Source organism: Bombus impatiens, unplaced genomic scaffold (assembly GCF_000188095.3).
Source record: "Bombus impatiens unplaced genomic scaffold, BIMP_2.2 scf_0216, whole genome shotgun sequence".
NCBI classification, from domain to species: Eukaryota; Metazoa; Arthropoda; class Insecta; order Hymenoptera; family Apidae; genus Bombus; species Bombus impatiens.
In genome coordinates this window covers 795,377-808,288 of record NT_176635.1, presented here as the reverse complement: position 1 = coordinate 808,288, position 12,912 = coordinate 795,377, and the positions used below count along the sequence as shown (strand labels likewise).

General features: G+C 36.2%; 1 protein-coding gene across 2 annotated transcripts; it reads right to left on the bottom strand.

The window, feature by feature from the left end:
• Positions 1-2,458: 2,458 nt before the first annotated feature.
• LOC100743546 (dual specificity protein phosphatase 15) lies at positions 2,459-12,900 on the bottom strand. Of its 2 annotated transcripts, none has more exons than XM_003487964.4 (8): positions 12,757-12,900; positions 10,384-10,757; positions 8,661-8,777; positions 8,460-8,584; positions 7,631-7,802; positions 6,624-6,802; positions 6,244-6,444; positions 2,459-5,623 (listed from the first exon to the last, which is right to left on the bottom strand). In XM_003487964.4, the coding sequence occupies exons 2-8, from the start codon at positions 10,402-10,404 to the stop codon at positions 5,386-5,388; spliced, it is 1,053 nt and encodes a 350-aa protein (XP_003488012.1). In that variant the 5' UTR covers positions 10,405-10,757; positions 12,757-12,900; the 3' UTR covers positions 2,459-5,385. The 2 variants fall into 2 exon arrangements, with proteins under 2 accessions (XP_003488012.1, XP_033175667.1); XM_033319776.1 differs by having other exon boundaries at positions 10,384-10,956; positions 12,757-12,878.
• Between the last annotated feature and the right edge of the window lie 12 nt (positions 12,901-12,912).

Here is a 12,912-nt window from a genome sequence, read left to right as displayed (position 1 = left end):
ATATTTGAACTCACGGCGCTTGACATTTTGTTATATTTTGTATTATTAGTCGGATCATCGACTAAAGGTGGATGACCTGATAGTGGCAACCAACAACCACAAGTTGTTTGATTACTTAAAGGAGAACTTAGTAAAAAGGTTCGAAATGAGAGATCTTGGAAAGTTGAATTTTTGCTTGGGCCTGCAATTCTATCAAAATGACAAAACCAAAGAGGTAAAGATAAGTCAAGAAAAATATATTAAAGATATGGTGAGGAAATTCGGTCTTGAAGATGCTAAAATAGCAATTACTCCGTTAGAGGCAAAAATAAATTTGAGTAAAAATGACAACTCACCCGAATTTGACTGGAGCACCTATCAGTCATTGATCGGATCGCTAATGTATGCTGTCATAGCTACCAGACCAGATATAATGTACGCTGTGAGAGCACTAAGTTGTTTTAATAGCAACCCGAAGAAGAGTCATTGGTCATCTGCCAAAAGGGTTTTGCGTTATCTCAAGGGAACGTCTAATATTGGTTTATGTTTCAGGAGTGTTGATGATAATTTAACAGGGTACGTCGACTCCGACTGGGGAGGTGACATTGACGATAGGAAATCCAGAACGGGTTTCATATTTAAATTATCAAGTGGCGCTATATCATGATACATGCATCAAGCCAAGTACTTCGAGGTACCGGGCAAGGAAGATCATGTATATCATTTGAAGAAATCATTGTATGGATTGAAGCAATCTGGAAAACAATGGTTTGACAAATTAAATGGCTTCTTGAAAGAACTCAACCTCAAACAAATAGAAGAAGACCCTTGTGTTTACTCAATAAGAGATGGAGACAAGATCCTCATACTGGCAGTTTATGTGGATGACCTGATAGTGGCAACCAACAACCACAAGTTGTTTGATTACTTAAAGGAGAACTTAGTAAAAAGGTTCGAAATGAGAGATCTTGGAAAGTTGAATTTTTGCTTGGGCCTGCAATTCTATCAAAATGACAAAACCAAAGAGGTAAAGATAAGTCAAGAAAAATATATTAAAGATATGGTGAGGAAATTCGGTCTTGAAGATGCTAAGATAGCAATTACTCCGTTAGAGGCAAAAATAAATTTAAGTAAAAATGACGAGTCACCCGAATTTGACTCGAGCACCTATCAGTCATTGATCGGATCGCTAATGTATGCTGCCATAGCTACCAGACCAGATATAATGTATGCTGTGAGCGCGCTAAGTTGTTTTAATAGCAACCCGAAGAAGAGTCATTGGTCATCTGCCAAAAGGGTTTTGCGTTATCTCAAGGGAACGTCTAATATTGGTTTATGTTTCAGGAGTGTTGATGATAATTTAACAGGGTACGTCGACTCCGACTGGGGAGGTGACATTGACGATAGGAAATCCAGAACGGGCTTCATATTTAAATTATCAAATGGCGTTATATCATGGGAGTCTAGAAAACAAAAGAGTGTGGCGATTTCCAGCACCGAGGCCGAATACATGGCGCTGACAGAAGCCACTAGAGAAGCCGTGTACTTACGACGATTCCTAAACAATTTCAATATAGTAGCTGAAGACAAAGCAACCAAAATATATTGCGACAACCAGAGTGCAGCTAAGCTGGTCCAAAATCCAGTGTTCCACGGTCGTACGAAACACATAGACGTCCGACATCACTATGTTCGAGAGATTTTCCAAAAGGGGGCTATTGGAATTTGCTACATGCCCACAAATGAGATGCCAGCAGACCTGTTAACAAAAAGTCTGGGAAGGCCAAGTCATAATGCTCACTTAGAAACTATTGGCTTGACGAGCGCTCGAATTCCGTTGAGAGGAGGTGTTGAAAATGGCAACGTGAGTTCTCGCTCGGCATCTATATGCCAACGGCTAGGTAGGGGGTGTTACTAGACGCGGTCGATAGACCTGATCGATAGTTTTTTTAAGACTTCCTTGTGACGCTTTCGCTCGGACATTCATTCGTTCGTGTCCCTTCCGAGTGTGCACAATAAAGGTTTTTCTGCTCCAAGAAACGTGGTGTCTTTTTATCCGAATAACGAAGTAATAACTAATGCGATCCTACCTCCTAATATATAAATAACAACAGATGTCCTATAATATTTCTTAAATATTTTAAGAAAATAATTGCGACTTAAACTGTTTTCAAAAGTTACCTGATTAAGCGTAAAAATTGAATTATCTTCAAATTTTAAATATGCTCTCCATCTGTTTTTAGTTGCTCTTTTGCTTTATTTTCTTCTTTTTTTTATTTTAATACACCACTTTTGCAGTCACAACCTAAAATTGTATAGCGTAGGCATCGAATAGAGAATATAAACATATATCGAATTTTTGTTCTGTGTTCGTCAAAATCATTTTAAAATATAATTGTACGTTTAAATGAAAAGCTTTAAGATGAAATAATGGAGCTTGGAATAACTTACGATTCATGAAGAATTTGTTCTCTACAAATATATATTATTAATTTTTTTCGTATTTAAATGGTCAAGCGTTGTGTGTACTGGTGTATACATGTATATATATTTAATTAATATAACAGCGATATGTGTTATTATCGAGCAAAACTTTGAAAACAATAAGTTTATAAAAAATACTTTTTGAATTGTTAACATTATCATATCTGTACTCCTTTGAATTGATCGAAATGATGGCTGGTCTCACCGAAGCTAACTGAATAAATCTCCATCGCTAGAATATATTTTACGTTATTGCTTTAATAACATGCAAACTCTATTTAACACAACAATCAACAATAATAAATAATAACTATGCAACTACGAAGCGAAATGAGCAATCGGTTTAATTTCTATCAGTTCAGACAGGCTCTAATGATCAGATTATTCAAAAGAGCACAGCTTACATTGAGAAAATGATTTTAACAATTTCAGTCGATAGATCTCCCAAGAAACTGTTAAAAACACTTCCTGGATTGAACAACGCTAAAAAATCGAATGAAACGAGCGCATTTTTTATACTTTTTAACTGCGCACATTATGTCTATCCTCTAAAATTTATTTATTTACTTTATTCTTGTAAATCTATGATAAGTCGAATGATGCTAGAAAAATAAATGTTTCTATTATGCGAAGAAAAATACGCTTCGATGATAGGAGGGATGATATCGGAGATCCGCTTGCGAACTCTTTGCTATTCTCTCACTCGTCGTGTGAATCGTACGTCGCATCGGTGCACGAAAGAATAACAACTTGTCTATCTAATCTACGACATAGTCGCATAATAATCACCATTTGCCAACAAGTTATAAAATTTTCTGAAATCCTTTTGCAACAACGTATGCCTACAAAGTGTATATGCATACAAGGTGTATGATGATATGTCGAATTTTATGCACACATATGTCCTATTCGTCTGAAAACGAGACGCTCTTAACATATCATGTATTAAGTTGTAACATTTTTTTTCGCTTTGTAGCATTTTCCGCTTGGTAGTATAATAAAAACAGGATAAATTTATGTTACAACTTAATATACACGCCGTTTTCATTATTTTTTCTCTCTTTCATTTGGGCTTTAAAAAAGATTGTTGTATAGTGTGCTTGGGGTCGAGTCGAATTAATTGCCTCGAATAATATTGTGCGACAAGACTATGAAAAATTAAAGAAAGTATTCTTGCTTTTCTTCTTCCTTTTCTTTCTTTCTACACGATCAGCGTTTAGAAGGTAATTATCTTTCAATCAGTTAGTGGCTACAGTGTGCATAAAATACTTTCATCGATGCACCGTTTTAAATACATGTGTATGCTCGTATATGTATATGTAATATGCTTCCCTTTAGATTAACAATTTGCGCTAAACAGCGTGGTTTTCGCTACAAATCCAACAACTGCAATGGACGGTTGCGAACAAACTCAATGCAACGATTCGAGGAACAATGGCTCGCGCTCTTCTTGCTCTTCTCGCTGTTTCGTTCGAATAGTAGAGAATTTTTGAAACGTTAGTCTCGATGTTAACAATAACTCCGTTCATCGTGCTTCGTTAAAACGACATAAACTCTGAGAACGGTTACCATTTCCATTTCTTTTTACTTTCTCGTAAACGGCATCTCTAGAAATCCTGAAGGCAAATATCAAACATCGCGATTAAGCTCTGAATCGATGAAGCGAAACAATATCTCTTTTTAATGATTCAAAGCGATTCGTCGCGTTCAACGATCGGAGAACGCGTCGTAACAAAATTCTATACGCAATTATTAAATCGTTGATTTACAGTTGAACGAATTGAAGGAAACACAGATGCCCAATTTTATTATGTATCGCAACAACCGATTGACGTGAATCTATTGATGGGATTGAATTACTCGTGCAACGAATACGAGAATTAAATGCGTTCCTCTCGGATGCGATGATTTTCTGTATCTCTAACAGCGAGTTCTATCATCTTTTTTTTTTTCTCGGATAGTAACGTTACTGTTTGGAAAGTAATCGAGATATCTCTACGAGTAAATTGTTTTGTTCGGTTGATCGATTACTCTTCGTAGCTTCATCGTAAATTATAAACTTTCATTGTACGCTTTAAAAAAACGTTAATTAACAAGAGTTCTAGAATCGTACGCAAGATTGTCGATGATCGCTATCACGCGCGTTTCAAATCATTATATCGCGTCGGTTAATATTTGTGTAAATGTTCGAACATTCGGTACGCGATTCCTTTTCACGCGACAAACGTGTTTTCAAAATATAATCGCCGCCGCTCGAACGTCGGCTCATGATAATTGTCGAATTTCGATTTCGTACGTTCGCTTTCGACGAAAAGATAATACGTATTTTTGTGCGGTTTCTCACGCCTGACGTTCGATTCAGTTACAAACGCGACGTTACGAGCGTTTTGCTGTATTAGCTGGTATAACTTTTTTCCCATGCTTTAATCATTCATACAATCAATAAACAAGTATCCTCTAACTTTCGACCGGTGAAATATATATAATAAAGCTTTTCGTTTAGTCTCTTCGCTGTCAGCCAGCTGGTAAAGTACTTAGAAACGACATGATTTCCGAATTCGTACATTTTTAAAGCATCTTTGCGTCCTTGTGACGGTGCAGTTACGCTGAAAGCGGTTCGCTGAAAGACTGTTTTTAGAAGAACTCGCACGATCAGGCATCGTTTTGCGAAAATTTAAGTTACTTATGTGCTTGCTCCGTTATCGAAAATTTGTCAATGTTTTTCTCGACATTTTCCTCTTTCTATTATGCAACACAATCGCAACAAAATACTAGGCTTCTGCCAATACGCTAGCATAATACATTGTCAGACATCACTAACGAAGATTGTAGGGTGCTGTCAGGCAATAACTGATATCGCTAAATAAATCGACGTCCAGATTACTCGGGTAAAGTCGAGAACGAAGCAATTTTCCGCAAGTGCTACGTCGTTGTCGAAGGAGTTTCCGGCGATATTGGTAAAGGGGGTGTTTGTCGAGTAGATGCTCGTCTGGGCCAACGTTGCGGAGAAACTGGTGGCGTTGGCCTTGGTGTGTTTGGTGCGGATCCAGCCGCTAATCGCCAATTACTACTGGACATCCCTGATCTGCCTACCGATGTTAGGCTTGTGCTACTACTGCTGCAAGCCACTGCAGCTGATAGGTCAACCCTCGACACCGCTCTAAGAAAAAGTATCATGTTAACCGTAAAGGCTATCGTATTTTAGAAATCGCCTTATAAATGATGAAATGATTTGAAATGATGAAATGAATGAATAGATGAAATTCATTTCATCTATTAAATATTATAACATCACATATGTACGTATTTTGTACGTTTTTACATTTTTAAATGCATATACAACGATGACTCGCATTAATATTTCGACATTTCATGTTCGATAAGATAATGAACGATGAGCCAGATAATGAAATGTATAATGAAATACATTTTATTATCATGAAATACATTTTATTATCTGGCTCATCGTTTATTATCTTAAAACGGGTATGTGCATTAAATAAATGAAACATATCTACATTTTTTTCTTAATATATCAAAACATCATCAACTATTATAAATAAACGTATACACAACAACAATGTCTGGCATATCATTGTATCCGAATATCTATGCATGGCACTATACATCTGTACACCAACTACTTTTGTAAATGCTCTGAAATAACTCTTACTTAAATATCTTATTATCTACGAAGGTGTTGATATTCTATAATAATACTACGTAATTGTAATACGTAACAGTAATAGTAAGTCTATTTATAATAATAAATAAAATTACCTGGAAGGAGGTGCAGATCCTCCGGTATAATAATGCAAACCAGCAGGACCACTTCTTGGTCTCGCTGTTGAGAGCACGCTGGTTGATCGGTGCATAGCCGGTGAAGGTGGTGCGGATGGTAGCATTCTTGGTGTTTGCGGCGGAGTTCTGCCTGTATTTAAGCTGCTAGTACTGCCCGTGGATGACTTTCTTCTTGGACTTCTGTATGCATAAAGAAACATCAAACGTATCAAATGATCAGTTCCATTTCCCCTTTTCGCGAATTTTCATGAACATCAAAGAAAAACGAGGATGAAAGATTATATACATATAATAGGCGCGCTATCTGACGCTGACAAACGGACTCAGGTTGGATAGAATGACACAAAGAACTAACAAACCTTTTGGAAGATTGCCTGCATAGTCCAGTCGGACAAGGACGGCCCATGGCACATTTTCCCTCGCACACTTCTCGTGCCAGTGCCATGGTTTCGTAATTTCTTAAAGTAGTGCGGCACACTTCTGCATCGGATTCCGCGAGCGCCAGGCTTGGGAATCGTTCTTTCAACCTACGTCGTTCCTGCGTCAGTCGAGAGAATTTCCAGGCTAATTTTTTAGATTAACAACCCATTTTCTCATGCAAAAAAAAAAGTAGGTAGAATTATTTGATTCAGAAGGATATTTGAGCAAGACTAAGTAATTTGCCTTGTAATTCGACAAATTCGGTCATGGACAACTTTTAAGGAATCTATGTTTAAAGACAGACTATTTAACTCGTTGTTAATAGCGTGATGTACAGTGAAATATTAGTAGTAGTTCTATTATATGCAGTTAAATATTATATGTAGTTTTCTACAAGCATATAGCTTTTACTTATCAAGAGGGAAGTCGTAGTTGTTATGATTAAGTAGCGCGTATGTATTACTTTATTTCTGGAAATTATCTTGTTGTTTATTTTATTACTGGTTATATAATACCTTCTGGCTGACTCAAACAATCCGACTATATAATTATTCGAGTCATCTTTTTCTATTGCACTTGAAGTATACGATATTTTCTCGTTCTTTCGTTGTCATATTACAGGCTAATGGTGTCTCATAATACACAAGTTATATGTACAGTAGTTCAAGATTGAATTTCAAGTTATTGAAGCTTACGCGTCTCAAATAACTCTACTATATTCGTACTACATCATCGAACAAACGTCGAAGGTTCGTCGTGTTTATAATGTAGCATCTTTGTCATCGTTAAAGATTCGATGAATAATCTTGAACAATTTTCCTCTCTCTAATTAGAGAGAATCGTTCGCATCTTTATTACATCGAATCTCTTGCAGAAAAAAGAGAAAAAAATGTAGCATAAGAAGGATCGGCCTCGGGCTATTCTTTTTGATCGTTAATTTGAATACCTCGTGCAATCGACTGGATTCGAAATCTTTCAACTGTTGCTGAAAACCGACGTTTGGATTGGCAATGGAACGACCTACTCTGACAACTTTAAGTGCCTCTTTCCATGAAAGATTGGTGGTACTCATAATATAGGCCACTGCTACTGTAACGCTTCTCGACATACCGGCTAAGCTGAAACCGAATATCGTTTTGTGAACGATTTTCAGATCGGTTGTTAAATATCGTTTAAAACCAAAGATTAATTGCTTCATATTTTTCTTTTTTTTTTTCAAGATTTGATAAAGGCTAAGCATTGGATTGTTCAGAAAATTTATAGCATCGCTGGTAATCAGTCATTCTACTCTATATTTCTATTGGAAGACGTTTATTTATCTTGAATATATGTTAAATAAAATTGAAATAAATACTGTTTTTAATTGGCTCTTAATTCTCGGCAATAGCTTAAATTACGTTGCTTAATTATAGGATATTTCATGTATATGTATTTTAGCTGCACGTGATAATGATATCATATTTGTATGTTGATAATAATATTTGTCGAACGAAGTGAAAGATATAATTTCAAGTTAAGTAAACTGCAGTAGTCACCTATGACCCAACAATGATAAGTATTAACCGAGGGTCCAATAATTGTTGATAAAGAAGAAGTCGTTTTTTAAAATTAAAATGTACTAATGCTATTTTTCTTTGTCCGTCAATGATAATAATAATATTCGATAAAATTCTAAAAAGATAGGACTACCTCCGAATATTCCTTACATTTTGCATCGATTAAAATTTTCTGAACAGTCCGATATATTAATAGATATATTAAAAATGATTACGCACCAGTGTATTAGGACGTTTCCACCGCGTAAGCGAGCAGCGTGAATAAAATCGTTACACAAAGAGAAATACTGAGATAGATTCTGATCTGGACTGTCCGCCGCCAATATGCATAGATAATGTTTGTCCTACAAACAACATATCGAGCTAACTTCGTAGAATTCTTCGAGCCAAGTTAAACACTTTATCTCCGAATATACTCACAGAATGCAATCGACGAGCCGTGTCGTGAATGGCCAGAATATGTGTAATTTCAAACCGTTCCAATTGGTCTGCATCTTTACTATCGTGATAATTCCCGATGTAAAGACCGGGAAGAACCTATTTGCACAAACAAATAAAACAGCTCACAATATACGCGTATAATCATAGTTAAACTGCGAATTCTTATACAAATTCACATTTTTATGAACGCGATAAGAAGGATAGAACTTAGGTAAAGAATGTGCCGAGCGTTTTACTTGAATATTTTGCAACTATGATTTTACATATTATGTATATCCTATATATTTCTGAACATTTGAATTTCCCATAAATCCGTAAACGTACAAGTGCGATTCTTCTTCTTGACTTGTAGCGTTTGATATATCTGTTTACGGATCGTTCGTTATTGGAATCATTAGATTCTTAACGAGCGGCGTTTTGAACTCACGCGCGAGTACACATACGTTTCGCATTCAATTGGCGCTGCTTCTTCTTCTATCGCAATTAGCGTGAGGAGAGAGAAAAAAAGTCGAGCGCTACTCGAGATACGTGAACGTTGAGATAGCGTTGAAAAAAAAAAAAAAAATTGAGAGGAGAGTCGATAGAGCAGCTTTTTGATGCAGGTGCTCCACTGTTAATCATTCATCTTTGTGGATGATCACTCGAACGTGTTTAGTCAGGTGAGACTCGTGGTAATCGTCCAATCGATACCGCATTCTTAAGTGAGGTGTCTCTAGACAATCGCGAGAACAATAGTACCAGCTCTTAACTTTTCATCGGAATCATCGATCGAAATCTCGGTATGCATCGTCGACCGATATTATGCATCGTACGGTACCTACCGACAGTAAGCGTTAAACCGCCGATTCAACGATTAATATCGAAAGAACTGTTCGATGAGCTAGTTAAACTGTATAATTAGCTAACGCGACGATTATATACATATATGTATTGCATCAGGACATAATAGTAGACCTGTCATCTAAATATGTTACAGTTATATATGGCTAATTAGAAACATGATAAGTCTATTATTTTTTATGTTACTTGATGATGAGAAGGGAGTATTTATGTTAAGAAGATACAAAGGTAAAAGGGTAGAGGAGAGAAATTGGTAAGATAAGGAAAGGTAATATAAAATTAATTGACAATATGTTAAATTTAAAAACCGTCCCTCTGTAGAATATGAAAAATACGAATCCCGTGATTTTCGTAAGTAATCGTGTTCTTGCCTCGGTAAGAGTCATTTTACCTGGTTTACTAGTTCTACATATCATCAACGCGACATATAAAATAAAAATAGAAATTTGTTAAATATAACGAACAAGATATACGTACACAAGGGAAAAGATATCTTGAATTTTTGGTATCTAGGACAGATAAAATTAGAGGCGACGGTATAATGATTTTACAATATGCACATACATAATAATCACAAAATAAGATGTAGGAGCACGTGTATCGTTAGCATATTTTTCAATACAGGTTAAGGCACGCAATAAGCAAAATGTCAAATACTATTTCATCATTAAAATATTAACATAACTATGCTCTTGGAAAATTATTATCGCATATCACAAATATATATGATGTTTGTATGATTTTAACCACATTCCTCTCCTATTATTTGTATCTTAATAGCATTTATGATTCGCATAGATGACAGAAATGGTGACAGAAAATATCAATTGAAACGCAACTTGTCTGTAAAATCGTTACTCACCTTATTCATGCCATTCCCCATGGTGTAAATTTATGTTATTCCGCGCGAAATTCCCTCGGGTCACAGCCGGAATTATAAATTCACGGTAAAAAGCTATCAGTTTAATCGGTCGACGCGCTTTGGACGATTCGATGACGATCTTCTCTTATCTTTCGTCTCTCGAGCTCACTCCCCAATGATCTTATTGTTGGACAACAATATCGTTCGTGGCCGCCGTCGCGTCCCTCCTTCAGCATCATCGTTGAAGGTTCTCGAAGCTGGTTACAAGTTCTGATTGACTTGATTACGTCGCCTAATTGAAACCTTCGAAGTCGTCGGGGATGATGCTCATAATGCGGTATGTTCGCACCAGCATTCTTGCGATATTCTTTTCACTAAAAAATCGTAATCTAATTCGTATTTCAAACAATTCTATATTTCTTTTATTATTTTATTATTTTAATAGCCCTGTTTCCTTCTTTTTTTTCCTCTTCCTTTGCATTTATTCGATAATGTTTCATTGGACTTTGTACGGATTATAAAAAGCTACTAAAATATAAGCTCGCAGTCTCTCGTGCGAATTACAGTAAAACACTGTCACATAATGAGAACCGCGTTATTTCACGTTCATTATCTTCCACCTACATTCGTTCATTATTCATACGAAAAAATGCAGGGAGAAGATAAAAACGAAAAAAAAAAATGGAACACTTTGGTGCCATAAATCTTGCTCGTAACCGAAGATCAAGCAGATTGTCACGAAACCCCTTTTGAAGTGTGTGTGTCATAGCATATGCGTTTCTCTGTACTTTTCTGTTTTTTCCACCGGGACCTATCTATGCAAGCATTTACAACGTATTTATTCCACTACACCGCGTCAAAGAACGACTCGAGCGTGCAATTTCCGACGATCGTGACTTCGTAGAAATTTCTAACAACGATCGACGACAAACTTTCACGTGTTACGCTCGTGAAAAATGGATTATTATCGATAAAAGCGATAGAAATTTATAAGCGAATTATAATGCGGAAAGATAATGAAAATAATATTATTTATCTTCGATCGAACAATCGTTTATATGTTGATATCTTATTTGCTCTGATTCAATGGTAGCAGAAGCATAATAAACATAGCAGAACGAAAAGGAACTCGTTGCAAGCGATCAAGTTATCATTCGCTAGGAAAACGGTGCAATTTAAAGGCGAGCTTTTGTTTCATTTGGTGCCGGATGAAATCTATATTTTTTGGCCGATTTTCTCTGACAATTTAAATGCACGATGCATTTGTAGAACAAGGAGAATGAAACGCGACTAACGGACACAATCGTTATTTGCCCCACGGCGATAAATTAAAAAGTTTTCGCTTCTTTGGTTTTGCCGTATTAGTTGGAATCCTGCCAAATACAAAATCGAAGCTGGTCTTGCGTGTGCTGATCCTGCCAGAAGTCAAATTTGACGGGACAATAAATTCAAGTGAAGAATTAAGAGCAACCGGACTGAGGGACTAAAAAAGGATGGATGAAATAAAATCGCGCGACTTTTTCATCGCGATGACCTAAATGGCCACGGATAGGACTAAATGTTTCTCGCGATAATAAAATGTCGTTTCTACTATGATTTTTATCCTTTCATAAATATTATATAACGATAGTAACGCTTACACAAAATAGAATTGAATTTTCCATTGTATCAAATGCATGTTATTTTTTTTACGCTTGTAATTATAATCATGGAAAATCAACTATTATAATACACGTAAATTATTGAATATTCAAGGCTTCCGTTTGTTAAATATTGTAATTCAAATGAAATATATTAAGCAATTCTTTTACATATAAAACTTAATGAACTAAAATGAATGAACTCGTATCGTTATTTTTCAATGCAAACTCAATCGTATCATTTCAATGAAATTGGACAATTTTCGTGCATAGCATCGACTTAATTCACAAACATAATGTTGTTTGTTTCAGTTGTCATACTTCAAAATGTCATGCATAACGAGAACAAGCAGAAACATAAGCATCGTTCTTTCGTGCATTAAGGAATCACGTAGGGGGTATAACTGACAACTGCAATTTTATTTTTGCACATTCGATTCTTTTAGCACGTCTCGAAATTACCACATGAGACCCAGAGCAATCGAATTAATTAAGATCCTCGTCGTATTTACTTTGTTCGCCTTGCAAATTGTGGCTTCCGCGTTAATTGATCTTCTGGTTATTGTAACTCGTTGGCTGAATCGAAAGCCGTTCATTATGAACGAGTGAAAAGCGAAAGAAAAAGCAAGGGAAACAGGAAAGATAACCGTGAAAGATTACAGTGTGTAATGAGTGTGAAAAATTTTACAATAGGTGGACCGATTGATCGTACGAGAACCATAATTCACTCTACCTGTCGACACTTTCACGTAAAGGCACCTTTGCTAATTAACACGGTTGTGTACGCGCACGTAGACAAGCAGTAAAGCAGCCGATCTAATGGATAGATACGCGAACCGCGTAACGCACAGGCTCGCTATGCGTACTATTCGGTATCCGACTCGATTGG

Bases quoted from the DNA above. Each gene is read 5' to 3' on its own strand.
- LOC100743546 (XM_003487964.4), bottom strand. From the start codon at position 10,404: ATGGGGAATGGCATGAATAAG. The intron at 8,778-10,383 runs GTGAGTAACGAT...TTGTGCAAATAG, and splicing joins TGGGGAATGGCATGAATAAG to GTTCTTCCCGGTCTTTACAT. The intron at 7,803-8,459 runs GTGCGTAATCAT...ATTCGGTTTCAG, and splicing joins GGAAACGTCCTAATACACTG to CTTAGCCGGTATGTCGAGAA.